This window comes from Euprymna scolopes, chromosome 20 (genome assembly GCF_053919585.1).
Source record: "Euprymna scolopes isolate OS-2025 chromosome 20, ASM5391958v1, whole genome shotgun sequence".
Taxonomy (NCBI): Eukaryota; Metazoa; Mollusca; class Cephalopoda; order Sepiida; family Sepiolidae; genus Euprymna; species Euprymna scolopes.
The window spans coordinates 15891019-15907101 of NC_136501.1; the positions used below are offsets into that span (position 1 = coordinate 15891019).

General features: G+C 32.2%; 1 protein-coding gene across 7 annotated transcripts in view; it reads right to left on the reverse strand.

Moving 5' to 3' along the window:
- LOC145241334 (dystrophin-like) overlaps positions 1-16083 on the reverse strand; it is a 1936823-nt gene that overhangs the window by 479827 nt on the left and 1440913 nt on the right. For all 7 annotated transcript variants that reach the window (XM_080104172.1, XM_080104173.1, XM_080104174.1 and 4 more), the window contains one exon: positions 12411-12600. In XM_080104172.1, coding sequence (XP_079960298.1) covers positions 12411-12600 — 190 coding nt within the window. The remainder of the gene's footprint in view (positions 1-12410; positions 12601-16083) is intronic.

Consider the following 16083-nt stretch of genomic DNA (forward strand, 5'->3'; position numbering starts at 1 on the left):
GTTTTTAGGCAGTAAAAATAGCTGCTAAGAGGTTAAACTTGAAAAATTGGAACTTGGCAAGCATAAGTCGACTTAATGTGATCCTCTACACATGTATAAATATACATGTGTATGTTAAACTTAATTAATTTATAAAGTTTTGATACCCATCTGTCCTTAGTAGGGAATACCACTCGAGAGCTAAATGCTTTGGTTTCGATTCTAGTTGATGACCTCCAACTCACATTATTTTTTTTTTAAACGTATGAAATCACAACTAAATGTCGAGTACAATATGATAATCAATAGATAATTAGCTCTTTAACAGTAAACGCGAAATCTGCATGTATTAAAATATCATATTTAAGCGTATTTTACATTATTTGGGAAATTAAAAAGTGACCATGAAACAAATATTTTAAAAATATTTTTAAATAAACAAAAAAAGTTTAATCAAATCTCATTTATTTAAAAATAATGTTGAACGTTTTCATCTATTTTATATTCCCTTTTTAATTTCCAAAATGATTTAAACGAATAGCTTGAATCAGTTCATGTGATTTCATAAAGCCAGTTAAAATTATATATATATAGTAGTAAGTTATAAAATATATATGGCAATTAAGCTATACAGAATATTTCGCGAGGCACATCCGCTTTTTTATTAAAAACTGAATACTGTTTAAAAATTTTGAATAAACAGACAAACTGCTTTGAAGCCACGTTAAGATGCAAATATTTTATTTAAAAAAAAAAAAATCATTCCATTTTTTTAATATATACTTGAAATGTTTCTTATTAATTCGGGACAGTAAAATATCCATCATCATTTCTGTGATGATGTTCTTGCACGTGGCACTGTGAAAAGAATTCTTCACTTTTAGCTTTTTTAGGCGTGTGGTCACTGTAATGTGAGGAGAATTGACAAAAAGCTCTTCTTCATCATCATCTTTTGACCACAGCCGAGATGATGCAGTTCACACGTTCACGCCAGTAATTCTGGTACCACATTACTGCTTCCATGTCCTGCCTCTCAACATTGCCATCCCTTGCAAGGACATGTAGGTATGTGAGTATTCTACTTCTGGAGTAAGTAGTAGGGTTTCAAAGTAAGGACAGAATAACATCTATCTATATATATATATAAAAGCGAAAATGTATGTATGTATGTATGTATGTTTGCTTTTTCTGTGTGTCTACAAAAGGCTTTTTTAAGAGAAGCGGTCGCTCGCTTCACAACTTTTAAAACTTTTTATATCACATATAAATCGTAATATCTCACAGTTAACAACGAAGCTCGCCTGTCTATTTAATTTACTCGATTTCGGGAAGATAAATATTCAATATTTGTCGCTCGCCGCATGTGGGTTAGTCTTTTTCCTATAACATCTTGGGGGAGGGTAGCGTTCAGCAGTAAATGAATACTATCCCACAGTCAAACTTGACCTCATTAACTCATTAAAACGGGCACCTGCTAAATCCAAGTAATTAAATAAATTCAAACGTGTTTCCGATAGCATCTCGTGGTGGGGCAATGGTTAACGTCGCGCGTTTTTTTTTTTTTTTTTTTTTTTCACTCTTTAATTTACAACTTTGCCTCAAGGGTTCGGGTTCGATCCTCATAATTACCTTTTTTACCCCCCCCCACACCCCCAAACACCCGGGCAACGCCGGGTACCCCTCGCTAGTCATTTATAGTTCTTAGAGCAATGGCCTGTGAACTGAACACGTTTTGCTTTGCCAATAGAGGATGCAAATGGAAGTTCATCATAGGTTTGTGTTTGATTGAATGGGTCTTCAAATGAAAGAATTTGAGCCCCTACGAGAAGACGGGTAAATTTGAGCCCCTACGAGAAGACGGGTAAATGCACCATTTAGTTTTTAGAAGTATCTTTTAAAAATTTTGAATAAACAAACTGTTTTGAAACCTCGTTAAGATGCAACTATTTTATTTAAAAAGACATCATTCGAATTTTTTGTTAATTTGATAAGTTAACAAAAAAAAAAAAAAAGAAAAACAGAAAAAAAAAAGGAAAACAAAAAATACAACTCTTTTCTTCTCTTATTATGATGGATATTTTACTATCCGAAATTAAGAAACATTTTAAAAATAACCTTTATTTCTATGATGAGTTTTAATTTCTAAAATGGTCAAACGTATCATGTGAATCTGGTCCTGAACGCAGCTACACTTTTGATTACTGAATCAATTGTCTATCTTGATATTCTAATCACATCAAAGAGGCGCAGTTGAGCCGGCGTTTGAATTCAGTCAACAAATGAAAACAAAAAAGAGAAAAACATACGAATGTACACAGCGTTTGAATAGTCGGTTTATTTCAGTAACTAACATAAATCTCTCACTTCTGCGTTTGATAATTATTCGCCTAGGCAACAGGTAGGCAGTCTTGTTATCTAACAATAAGTGTGGAAGACTGGATCTATAAAACCATAAAAAAATCAGCATCTGGTTGATCTTAAGATAAAGTCTTCTGTTATGAAACAGAAAACAAGGCTATCTTCTATTATATAAAGCAAAGTTGTATTTCTGTTTGTTTGTTTTTTACTTCATTGTGAAGTCTCAGAAATCAAGGGGCCCTCTGGGGCTATTTTTTTTTTTTTACTTCAGTGGAAAGTCTCAGAAATGAAGAGAATCCCCTTCCTGGGACTAACAATTTTTTTTTTTTTTTTTTTTTTTTTTTTTACTCCAATGGAAAGTCTCAGAAATCAAAAGGGCCCCCTGGGGCTATTTTTTTTTTTTTTTTTTCACACTTCAGTGTAACGTATCAGAAATGAAGAGGGTCCCCTTTCTGGAGCTAACAATTTTTTTTTTTTTTACTTCAGTGGAAAGTCTCAAAAATGAAGGCACCCCCTTCTTTGGCTAAAAATTTATTTATTTCTTTTATATTTTTTTTTATTAAGGGTTACCACTTATGAAAGCCTGGAGGCCGCTCTAAGATAATGGTTAATAAGTATTAGGTACATGATGAGACAACACTGTGATGGTCAGTAATGGTGGAACGTGGATAGGGCTCAATTATTTGAGAGGAAGGCTCAACAAGAACTTATTTACATTAGACTTGAAAATAACCATCTTAGCTGGGAAGCAGCCCCACGGTATTGTGTTCCAGAAACGGACAGTTCTAGGAAAGAAGCCCTGCTAATGGAATTTTCGTTTAGTTTTAAGCGCAGATAAAGAATGAGGGAAATTGTTAACAGTTGGTCTTTATGAGATGCGTAGATATTCAAATACGTTCTCCTTCCCCTCTCAAACGTTGAGTTCGCAAAGAAGTCAAGAACATTAATTTAAGGACGGACCCATGGCGCAGTGGTTAGAGCACTTGGGAAAAAGTCAATTGCAAAAGTGATATTCTCCTGAAGGTTGAAGGTTCGATTCTCAATGTGGCCGACCAAAAAGTACAATTGCGAATTATTAGGACTTCTATCCAGTCATGGCTAATGGAACGAGAACATGCTACCCCCGTGAAGTAAATAAAGGGTTCTGTTCGAAATTTCGTCCAAATCCCGGAGTTTGACAAAAACATTCCCAATTTCAACAAGATACACCTGAAGAAGGTTGGAGGTTACATCGACTAAAACGTTGTGAAAATGACACTCAAGATGCGAACAGTAGTCCGATGAATCCAAATAATACAATTAATTTTTCTTTCTCCATTTGACTAGTAAACTGTGTTCAGGACAATAATTTATTTGGTCTGGTTGAGTATCCAGATAAGGGATGTTACCTCAAATAACACCACTAGGGAAAGCTGCACTATTTCTTATATAAACTAATGTATAACCTTTTCAATTGGATTGAATTGGGGCTTTTGACTACTATGTTATTTCGAAAGTTTAGTCAGAGTTTACTTGTAACCGTGAATTATTCTCTGGTCAGGTTGTCCTCACAAACCTTTGCATAGAGAGATCGAAGACACTCGAGGATGGCATCTAGTAGGTGATTCAAACATTTTTAAAAATTTTTATTTTACTCGGAGTTCTCAAAAATCAGCCTCCCCCAACACTTTCTTGGAGCTAAGATTTGATCTCTGTATGATAAAAAAAAGTGGTCTAACACTTCGATTTCTTAATGTTTTTATTTATAAACACAAAAAAAAAAAATAAATACAAAATACAACAAGATTTATTTTACACTCAAAAGTAATACACTAAATATGCACATTAATGTTAACATGTAAAGATGGACTTTTCATTTTATTTTAGTTGAAGTTCTAAAAAAATCAAGGCGTCACCTTTCTGGGGGGGGTAACACTTGATCTCTATCTGAGATACATAGATATTCGAATCCTCTATTCAAGTTCTTTATCTTTCAAACACCGAATGAGTAAAAAAGTTGGGAATATAATTTTCCTCTTCTCCAGTTGACCATTTAAATATGTTACAGCATATCTTTCTTGTGATCCCTTGGTCTTACTAGATACCCGGACAAAAATTCATCTAGTCTGGTGGGGTATCTAGTGTTGTCCTGTTACTTCAAGTAATCATTCCTCATAAAAGCCAGTGTGGGTTATTCATATCAAGGAGATCTTATTTGGGTTGCGAATACGAAATTTGATTTTGAATATTTGGTCTTTATATTTATTTGTAGACGAAAGTATCCTTATGTTAAGAAGTAGAAAAAGAAAGAAAAAGAAAAAAGTAGTGGAAGAAAGTAGAAGAGGAAGAAGTAGAAAAAGAAAGTAGAAGAGGAAGAAGTAGAAAAAGAAAGTAGAAGAGGAAGAAGTAGAAAAAGAAAGAAAAAGAAAAAGTAGAAAAAGAAAGTAGAAACGAAGAAGTAGAAAAAAATGGAAAAAGAAAGAAAAGGTAGAAAAAGAAAGACGAAGTAGAAAAAAGTAGAGAAAAAGAAAAAAGTAGAAAGAAAAAGGAAAAAGTAGAAAAAGAAAGTAGAAGACGTAGAAGTAGAAAAAGAAAGAAAGTAGAAAAAAATAGAAAAAGAAAATAGAAGACGAAGAAGTAGAAAAAAAGTAAAAAAAGAAAAAGAAAAAAGTAGAAAAAGAAAGAAAAAGAAACAAGTAGAAAAAGAAAGTAGAAGACGATGAAGTAGGAAAAGTAGAAAAAAAAGAGAAAAGTAGAAAAAGAAAGAAAAAGTAGAAAAAAGAAAGAAAAAGAAAAAGTAGAAAAAGAAAGACGAAGAAATAGAAAAAAGTAGAAAAAAGAGAAAATGAAAAAAGTAGAAAAAGAAAGTAGAAGACGAAAAAGTAGAAAAATAGAAAAAAAAGAAAAAGTAGAAAAAGAAAAAAGTAGATGACGAAGAAAAAGTAGAAAAAGGTACAAAAAGAAAGAAAAAGAAACAAGTAGAAAAAGAAAGTAGAAGACGATGAAGTAGAAAAAGTAGAAAAAGAAAGAAAAGGCAGAAAAAGAAAGAAAAAGTAGAAAAAAGAAAGAAAAAGAAAAAGTAGAAAAAAGAAAGAAAAAGAAAAAGTAGAAAAAGAAAGTAGAAACGAAGAAGTAGAAAAAAATGGAAAAAGAAAGAAAAGGTAGAAAAAGAAAGACGAAGTAGAAAAAAGTAGAGAAAAAGAAAAAAGTAGAAAGAAAAAGGAAAAAGTAGAAAAAGAAAGACGAAGAAATAGAAAAAAGTAGAAAAAATAGAAAATGAAAAAAGTAGAAAAAGAAAGTAGAAGACGAAAAAGTAGAAAAATAGAAAAAAAAAGAAAAAGAAAAAAGTAGATGACGAAGAAAAAGTAGAAAAAGGTACAAAAAGAAAGAAAATGTAGAAAAAGAAAGAAGACGACGAAGAAGAAATATGGAGATTACCAACCAAACTGCTTCATTTATTGGAACTTTGCATTCAAGCTTTGATTAAAAAGTAAGTATATACGATATCTATGATGTTAAAAAAAAAAATGAACGTTTTTGTCTTGCCACAAACACTGAAGGCTGTCAATCTCTTCTGACAGCAAAATGAAATCACAAGTTTTTTTTTTTTTTTTACTTCAAAGAACAAAATAAACAGGTTTATTCGGAGCAAAAGTAATTTAAAAAAAAAACCAATAACGAACGAATAAAAAAATCAAACAAAAAGGAAAAACAATTGATCATAACATAAGTTTTAATATCTTTGTTCATTTTTATTCCTTTTTTTTTTTTTCGAAGAACTGCATAACTGCAATGACTCAGTCTTTATATTAATAAAATTATGCGACAACTTTACTTTGTATGTATTTCTCGCGTCCACGTAACTTTGATTATGCTTTTAAATAGGAATTCTAAAATTTTGTTTTATTGTTACGTTTTTGCATTTTTGGTATATTTTTATTTACTTTTCCACCTTAACAATTACCTTTGCATATTTTGGCACTTCTGCAGTGCATGAGTGCATGAGTGGCATATTAGCAACAAAGATGAGTTATCGACCCCTCTGTTCTTCGAAAGAGAAATGACATCTAGCGGGCATTATGTGGACCTTAAATATAAACAAGTGTTTACGATAACACAAAAATATATATCGAAATAAATAACGCAAAAATATATATCGAAATAAATAACGCAAAAATATATGAATATCGAAACGTTTATTGAATAAAAAAAAATGTATCAAAATATAATTTTAATGTATTAATATTATTTCTTTTCAATTAGTGATTTAATGTATCAAATTATAATTTTAGTTTGTCATTGTAACAAAATAGAATTTTAAAAACAAGAAACTTTTATAGACGTTTAAGAATAATTTGTTTTTTGTTTTTTTTTTTACACAAAGACAGTTTGTTTTTCACACGCCCCCTATCGGCCATTCTTGGAACTAAAATACACATTGTCTCATGTCACTGTCATGCAGAAGTTCCCATATTCCCCAGAAGAGTGTAACTTACAATTGAATTTTACCGCGACGTAGTGGATAAAGTACTTTGAAAAAATTCAGTTGAAGGGGGAAAGAGAGCACGTTACTTTGTGAGGGTTTCAAGTTTGATAAGATACACCTGAAGAAGGTTACATTGACTGGAACGTTATGCAAATAAAACTCAAGATGAGAACAGTAGTCCGAAGAATCCAAATAATACGAAATAATCAATCCTCATCTAAAAATTTCAGAAGTAGTAAATAAATAAACAAACAAATAAATAAACAAATAAATAAACAAACAAATAAATAAATAAACAAATAAATAAACAAATAAATAAACAAACAAACAAACAAACAAATAAATAAACAAATGAATAAACAAACAAATAAATAAATAAATAAATAAATAAACAAATGAATAAACAAACAAACAAATAAATAAATAAGCAAACAAATAAACAAATGGATAAACAAATGAATAAACAAACAAACAAACAAACAAACAAATAAACAAATAAATAAATAAACAAACAAACAAACAAATAAATAAACAAACAAATAAATAACTAAACAAATAAACAAACAAATAAATAAATAACAGTATTAATTTAATTCTTGTAGTATCAAGAAAGAAGAACACACACGCACACATACATACGAGATTTGGTCTCGTTACTTTATTTACCGTGGTTCCCAACCTTTTTTTTTACATGGCGATACAATGCAGCAGTGCAGCACTAGTTAAAAAACACCAGGCACAACTGTCCCAGTGTCCCACTGACATTCACCATTATTATTTTATGCCAGATATTGAATACAAAATATGTTGAATTATTTTAATAAAAATTCCTCTAATATCCTTTCTTTTTTTCATCATATTGCAAAAAGACTTATTGAGTAGAAAATACTAATTTTTTTGGTGATAGGTGAACTGCAAAAATTTAAATAAACGACGCGGCACATCAGTAATCATTCCGTGGCACACTAGTGTGTCGCGACACATTAGTTGGGAACTGCTTTATTAAAATGTGACACACTACAATTTTCTGATTGAAAATGACAGTTGGTTCACATCTGGTAGATTGATAAAATTATGTTGCAAAAAAAAAAAAAAAAAAAAAAAAATGAAGATAAAAAGAAAAAGTGTGCTAGCGAGGGAGGGGGAGCAAATAAAAGTATAAAAGTAAAATCAAGAAAAAAAAAAAACTGAGAGTAAGCAAAAAAAAAATAAAAAAAAATAAAATAAAAAACAGTTCCAGTTCGGTCATATAATTATAAAGTGAACGTTAAATAAGTAATAGCTTTGCCCTAAGACTTTCCAAGGGTAAGTAATTCAGAAAGAATCCAACAACCGGTTACATAATGAGAAAAGGGGAGGTAAATGTGTATGTATAAAAGAAAGAACGCGTTTGCTTTCTTGTGTAGGAAATGGTAAACTAGTTTAATGGTGTTCAAATTCACGTCAATATGGATATAAGGTTTACAGACAAACGCAAGAACAATCCATTTGTTTTTCGTAGTGTTTTTTTTTTTACCTCGTTTTTTTTTTTTTTTTTTGATGTGGGTGGAAGAATATTTGGAGTATTCAAAAAAAAATGTTGTTGGTTTGGAGTTGAGGGTGTGGGTGGGTGTTACAGTATTATCGCATTACCTGCCCTACTTTACTTACCAGCATATTATTGCTGTTCTCAAAGAAGCGCCTTCTAAATGGAACCTTACTTCTTGTTGCTGGATGATGGGAAAATATTTACTATGAAGCTAAAAAATAAGTCTGAGTGAGACTCAAAGACTGGAATTGGGAGGCGGGGCGGGGCGGGTCTAGAGAAAAAGAGGAAGAAATAAGAACGGGCGGAGGAGGAGGAAAAGAAACTTTTTTTCTTCTCAAACAAAAGTCATATCAGTAGTACCTTATCTAAATCAAATGACCTTAACCCACGTTACCATGACAACAGATATTCCAAGACCTACTCCTTTGTTTCTATATACTCAATTCCTGACTTGAAATAATAATATAATTTGGCAAGGCAGGAACAACACATCTAAGACCCCCCCCCTCAAAAAAAAAAAAGATTTAAAAAAAAAAAAGCGATTGTTTATTTTTTTAGGAAAACCAGCCGACGCAATTCAAAATGGCAAGAAAAGACTTTTGTCAACTTCTCCTGTGAACGACATGCCAGGAACATAGTCCGTGTTGAAAAGCGAAATTGTTAAAACTATAAGATTCAGGAATAAAAGCAAATTTCTATTTTCAATGACAATAACGTTCTTTGATTTCTTTTGCAGTTCGATTATGAATATCATTTATCAAGACTTTAAAAAAAAAAAAATCCTAAAAACTCCAAGAAGCATTTTTATACGGTGCAGATTTTGGAGAGAAAAGAATCAAAATGTCTGATATCATGAAAGTTGCATAGTCTGTTGTAAAGAAAATACTTGAGGAAAGGGCTCCTAAAAACACACACACACACACACACACACACACACACACACACACACACACACACATAACATCTTCTATCTTCTATAAATATAAAAGCAAAAATGTGTGTTTGTATGTATGTGTGTGTGTTTGTATGTCTTGCAAAAACTTTCAACACAGGTCACGGATTTTCACGAGATCGGTATCATTTTAAAGTTCCAACCTTCGGCCAACAAATATCGAAAAATTGGCCAAAACATTCATTTCTTCACCCTAAAATCATCAGTTTTCTACAGGGAGGGGTCAGCAAAAACCGTCCTCTCATGACAAGTTCGCTTCTACGCATGCACAAATGACATTGGAACAGGATTTAGTTTAAATATTTAAAAAAAAACGATTCAATTTCGTCAACGTCGTCTTAGCTCAGTTGCTTAGAGCGTGGGGTCATTATTTAAAGGTTTTGGGTTCGAATCGTGGTGTGAGGTGTCTTTTTTTTCGATTTTTTAAATTTTAATATTGAAACAGGGTTATCTAAGCCATTTTTCACGTTCCATGTTTTTTTGGAGGGTTTTATTTTCAGATTTTTAAAAGAAGTTTTGCTTTTGACTAACTTATCTCTGGCCAGGTCTTTATTTATCCTTCTTTCTCTCAAATCCAGCCTTCTCACTTCCTCCCATGTTTTACCTGGCCTTCTCCTACCAATCGACCATTCTACTTCAACTATACTACATCTACTAACTCAAGAATTCTCATGGATTCTTTCAATGTGACCATACCATCAAAGTTTTCTTTCCTGCACACATCTTCCTATACTGTCTGAATTTAATCTTCCTCTGAGGTCATCAGAACTATGCCGCTCTTTAAGACTCACATTACACATCCAACGTATCATGTTCGTATAATTTCTCTACATGCAACACATGTCCTCAACCCTCACTGGCCAGGTTGCATTTCGATACATCACATTTTTTACACATGTTTGAAAGACTATATCCTTTGATAGACAGTGATAATGTGCTGCTAGTTAGTAATGGCAGAACTTCCCTAAACTTACTTCACCGATTTCTAACTCTTGCAATAAAAAACAGCACTGCATGCTCCAATGCTATCAATAAGGTTAATTTGTCTAAAAAGGATTCGAGGATAATTTTGAAATCAAACTTTCAAAATAAGGAATTTTTATGTGTATTAATATACTCATATGCACTTGTGTCCCCTCGATGTACATATCCCCGACAAACCCACTTAGCAACAAAATCACACCTCTTCACTGTTGGGGTCTCTAAATGCCAGAAAGCTTTCTACTCTTATAGTTTCTTCTCTCGAATAGCTAGACTTAGGAATATCCTTCCTGTTGCCTGCTTCCATTACTGTACCGATATGCAGAAGTTTAAATGTAACATAAACCAACATCTTGTTAATCTTTCCTAGGCATGTTCCTAAATAGTAGCCCCTTATGTCCAAGTGGCAATACGCCTTGTTAGGCATGTACGTGAGTAAAAAAAAAAAAGAAAAAAAAAATTAACTATTCACAGTTTCTTTGTCAGGATTACGGTCTTGGATTGTATCAATCCCGACTGAAGAGACCAGCTGAACATATTTTGGTTGTATAGTAAATAAGAAAAATGTATGATGTGTGATATGGTTGAAACGATTGTATGGGAGAAAAAAATGAAAATGTGTTTTAAACAAAAAACTCAGACTTTATTTTCTTATGTACAGATCTTTGGAATAAATGGCATCCGCGGAAATAGTTGTTGAAATGGAATAATGTCAAAAAGTATTTGCTCATTGGGCAGTAAATACGGACAATCTTTGGTATTAAAATAGCTAGAAATAAACTTGCTTCGAAATGTGAATGTGAAAATTAAATTTTTCAAATGTCATCTGATGTCGCTGTTGTGTAAACGTGAAAATCGTACTAAAATACAGTTTCGGCTTTTCTGTCCCAAGACGGTGCAATGATATCGTGGGTCAGAGTTCGCGTCGGGAATCTATAGAATAAAAATATGCAGGAAACACATACAAAGAGTTTTAAGATATATATATATATATATATATATATATATATATATATATATATATATATATAGTCTATGAGAGAGAGAGAGAGGGAGAGAGAGAGAGAAGGGGCGTTCAAAAAGTAATGCCTCCTATTTTTATTCCACCCGAATGGATCAGAGTGGATTGCAACTTGCATTGTTATGATAACTGAACTTATGCTTTCCTAATTTGAAAGTTTTATCTTTCTGTTGCCGGTATTTGGATGTCATACGAGAGTCGTTATAAAAGTAAAGCTTCCTATTTTTAAACTCCAAAAATTGAAGAGCTACAAAGATGGGAGTGTTAACCATTAAAACGAGCAACCTTTTGTGCTCCAGAATCTATTTTTCTGCATTGTCACCAGCATTCTCAATACATTTTTGCCAACGATGAACGATGGCTGTGCATGGGCATCTGGAGCAGACTTTGTCATATGAAGGTCATTCCAAAAGTAATGTCTCCTATTATTTTTAACTCAAAAAGGTTGTGTGTATATGTGTGAAATGGCAATAACCCTCTTCATATGAAACTCACAAGCGGTCCCCAGTTACATGTATATCCTCGTTAGGAGAGATGACGATGTTAGGGTTTTGCAACTCTTGCATGAAGGTGTCGACATCCTCATACACACAGCGTCTGGAATTCCCAAATTGGTCACCCATCTTAGTAATGACCAGGCTCAATGGTGCTTAACTTCAGTGATCTAATGAGAACTGGTGTGTCAACGTGATTATGCTAAAAAAGTTGAAGAGCTATGAAGATGGGAGTGATACCATTAAAACTGGCAACCTTTTGTGCTCCGGATGTTTTTTTCTACCTAGTCACCACCATTCTCAATGCACTTTTGTCAGGAATTCAATGACACAACTCTGCTTCTAATGCATGTCCATGACAGGGGTGGGATGTTTCTTTAGAGTCTCATATGTTAATATTTTCAAAAGAGAGATGAAATTTCCAGGTTATGATTGCATAAGTTCAGTCATCATAACAATGCAATTTGCAACCCCCTCTTATCCATTTAGGCAGAATAAAAAAAAAAAGGAGGCATTATTTTTGGATCGCCCATTGTAATAGATAAAATTGCAAATGACGCTAAACAGAAATTGAGTGGCACGGTACTTTCAGTTATAGAAATGGTAAAAAAAATTAATGCATGCAAACTTACCCTAAATTGTTCCAAATATTCCTGACAAAGGAGTTCATTATCCAAGACATCTTCTTTGCTTGTCTCATCAGCAAGACGACAGAAACTGTTTTCAACAGTTGCCATCCAACTAAGATAATTGTCTAAAGCTTGATGTAATTGGTGCAAAGAATTACGATTTGCTTGAAGCGTCTGCCATTTTTTGGTTAACCTGCGGGGGGGAAAAAGAAAAGAAAGTTTTTTTTTAAATTTTAATGTTCAATTTTTTTGTTTATTTAAGCATTTTACACATTTAATTCATATATTGTTAGATTTTTTTTTTTAATATGAGATGATGTATATAATTATTTCCACAATGAAACAACGCCGTAGCTCACACAAACCATGAAAGTCGCAAACTAAAAGTTTGCGACTCAATTTTTGCCCTCATTTGGGTTCATCAGTGAACTGAGTTCTGATATATTCTACTGATGAGCCCAAACTCGAGTCAACGACTTTTGGTCTGTGGCGTTCATCGTTTGTGTGAGCTGCAGCATTGTTTGATTGTGGAAATAATTATATATGATACTATATGTAACTAGAAAAATACTCATCCCAGGACGCATGTATAGCGTTAATTTTGCATTATTTTTGGTCTTTTTCATTTTTTTTTTGGGGGGGGGGTCAGTTTCGGAGGTACACCTCCTAAATGGTAAAATTTACAAAAACAATAATTTGCCCACATTATTCACCATGTTGCCTAAATATATATATATATATATATATAGTTCATGATTGATTCAAATTTTACCGATTCTGATACCGATACCCCAAAAAGCTCAGATTTTCCCAATTTCAGATTTTGATTCCGATTAATCGTCTCAACACTAATATATATATATATATATATATATATATATTTTTTTTAAAAGAGTGTAGCCATCAACAATTGTGGGTTTTTCAGCCTTTTATCATATTTTTATTTTAAAATATTTTTATAACGCATTTCAAGCTTTGTTTCGCTCTCTTCAGATATTACGAAAATATCTGAAGAGAGCGAAATAAAACTTGAAACGCATTATAAAATTATTTTAAAATAAAAATATGATAAAAGGCTGAAAAACCCACAATTGTTGATGGCTACACTCTTTTAAATATACATTTTTTCTCTCGTTGGAACTACACAACCATCACTTTATATATATATATATATATATATATATATATATATATATATATTATTGATGGGGTGATGCTAATATTTTTCCAGATTCCAATTTGGACTCTGATTCTTTTCAAACCTTTCAATTTTTGCTATAGAGTTTGTTTTTTTTTGGTGTTTTTTTTTTATTTTCGGATTATCATAAAAAAAAACATGTAATATATGCATATATTTTTGGAAATGTAAAAAAATACATTTGTCGAGGTTGATCTATGGATTTTAGTTTTAGTAAAAAAAAATCAATGAATATTTATCATTCTATCATTATTACCAGAAATGGTGAATTAAGTTTTAAACTGGAAAAGAAAAAAAAAAAATAGAAAAAAATCAATTAAAAGAATTGGTTTTGGCATCGGAATTAAAAGCAGAAAATGATTTGAACATATACTTCATTTCATTTGATTGAAAGAACAAAGACTCCTACACTGAATATTGCTTCGAGACATATCCAGATGTGTCTTGAAGAAAACCGGAAGTTGATTCTATTTGCGTTGATTACTCATAACATGCTAATTACATTGCAACGTTTTTAATTATTTCAAATTAATCTTTAAAATTAATTATCCATATACAACGGAAAAATATTAAACAATTTGCTGAAGTGTTAATTTTAAGAGACGAAGCCAATAGAAAAACATGTTTTATTTTATCTGATTTATAAGCAGGAGATTGTCTTCAGGGGTTTCCTTCGGCAAACACAACAGTAAAAATCGACTAAAAAAAAACGTGTATCATAATATATGTACGTTCTATCACATTCTACACTCATAAAAAAATATATATATATATATTATTTTGATTATTCACACTACTGTTTTCATCTTGAGTGTTATTCACGTAATGTTCCGACCAATATAACCTTCAAGGAATCTGCACAGAATTTCAAACAGAACCCTTTATTTAATCTTTAAGAAATAGCATGCTCACGTTGTCGGCACTGTAGCTCTACTGCCTATATGCTGTTTACATCCTTCCCACTTGAGAGGCAGCATTCCCTGGTCAGAGTACCTCAGATATTAAGCAATAAACTCCTTGTCAAAGAGGGAAGGTGTCCCTCCTAGGATTACCCAAGATTAATACTTCAGCCTGACAAATAAAAGGCCACCGAGTTGACTTAGTTTCTGTCAGACTGATTGCCAAGAACGGATTCTTAATTCGTATATATTGGATGTAATTTGCTGTTCAACTCTTTGATTGCATTACAAGGATTGTCAAGAACTGATTCTTTCTTGTAGTCAAAGATGTGCAGCTGTCATTGAGAGCAGGGGCTCATTTACTGAATATTGATTGTACATGTATTTTTTATTTTTTTTTTTTTTGGCTGTTTACATTGTTTTTCTCAATTTTGTCCCTTACTTTTGGACGTTCCTATTTTAAAAATAAATAATTGTTATAATTCTTTTTCTATCCTTTACAAATGATTCAAATTTTAGTATGTTATTATGGATGATAACGACTACCAGTCGTCAAAATTTCAGCTTTTCATAGTTATTATTTCTAACAAATATTCAGTTTAAAAATTTTGTCCCTTAGTTTTGGATGCTACCGTATACTTAACAGTAGAGTCTATTTTACATATGAATAGGGGTGATAGAACAACTTAATACCAATTAGTTAAAGTTTTATAATCCTGTTCTATTGTTACTTTTATGATAAGTGCTCGGCTGAACTCCAATCTATGGTTTCTCCCTGTAAAACGCTCCCAACAAATATTCGCCTGGCTGCAACAACTGCCAACAACTTCCCTCACACTCTATTGGTGCCTAGAACTAAACGAGAATTATATGGGCAAAGTTTCTTTTCTAAAACTGTCCATCTGTGGAACACAATACCGTGTGTCTGCTTCCCATGGTCCTTCAAATCTAATATGAATAGATTTCTATTGAGCCGTCCTCTAAAATAATTTAGCCCTACCCAAGTTCCACCATAACTGATCATGTTGTCTCACCATGTTCTCAATATTTAACTCTTATCCTAGAGTGGCTTCCAGGCCTTGATAAGAGATAGCCTCCTACGTAAAAATAGGTTTAATTAATAATCTAATATTCAAACGATTCCATAATAATTAATTTAACTTTTAAAAACTTATTTAAACAATAATAATGTTGTAGGAATAAAAAATGGTTAAAAAAAAAAAAAAAAAAAAAAAGGATAAATATGGAAGAAAAAATTACTTCTAGACAACATCGGGTAGGTATAGTTAATTCAGTATAAAGGCAATATAAAATTACTAGCGGGGGTACCCGGCGTTGCCCGAGTGTTTGTTTCCGGGACGGGAGGGGGGAGTTTTAAAAAATGTTATGGTAGGTAAGTAGGAAGGATCAAACCCGGAGTCATGAGTAAAAGTGGGAAAATAAAGTGTGAAAAAAAAAAAAAAAAAACATCTGCAACGTTAACAGTTCGGCCACCAAGAAAAGTCCATTCCAGTTGTTTAGGAAAAAAAAACAAAAAAAAACGACTACGGTAGGTCGGCGCGAACGTGAAAATATAATG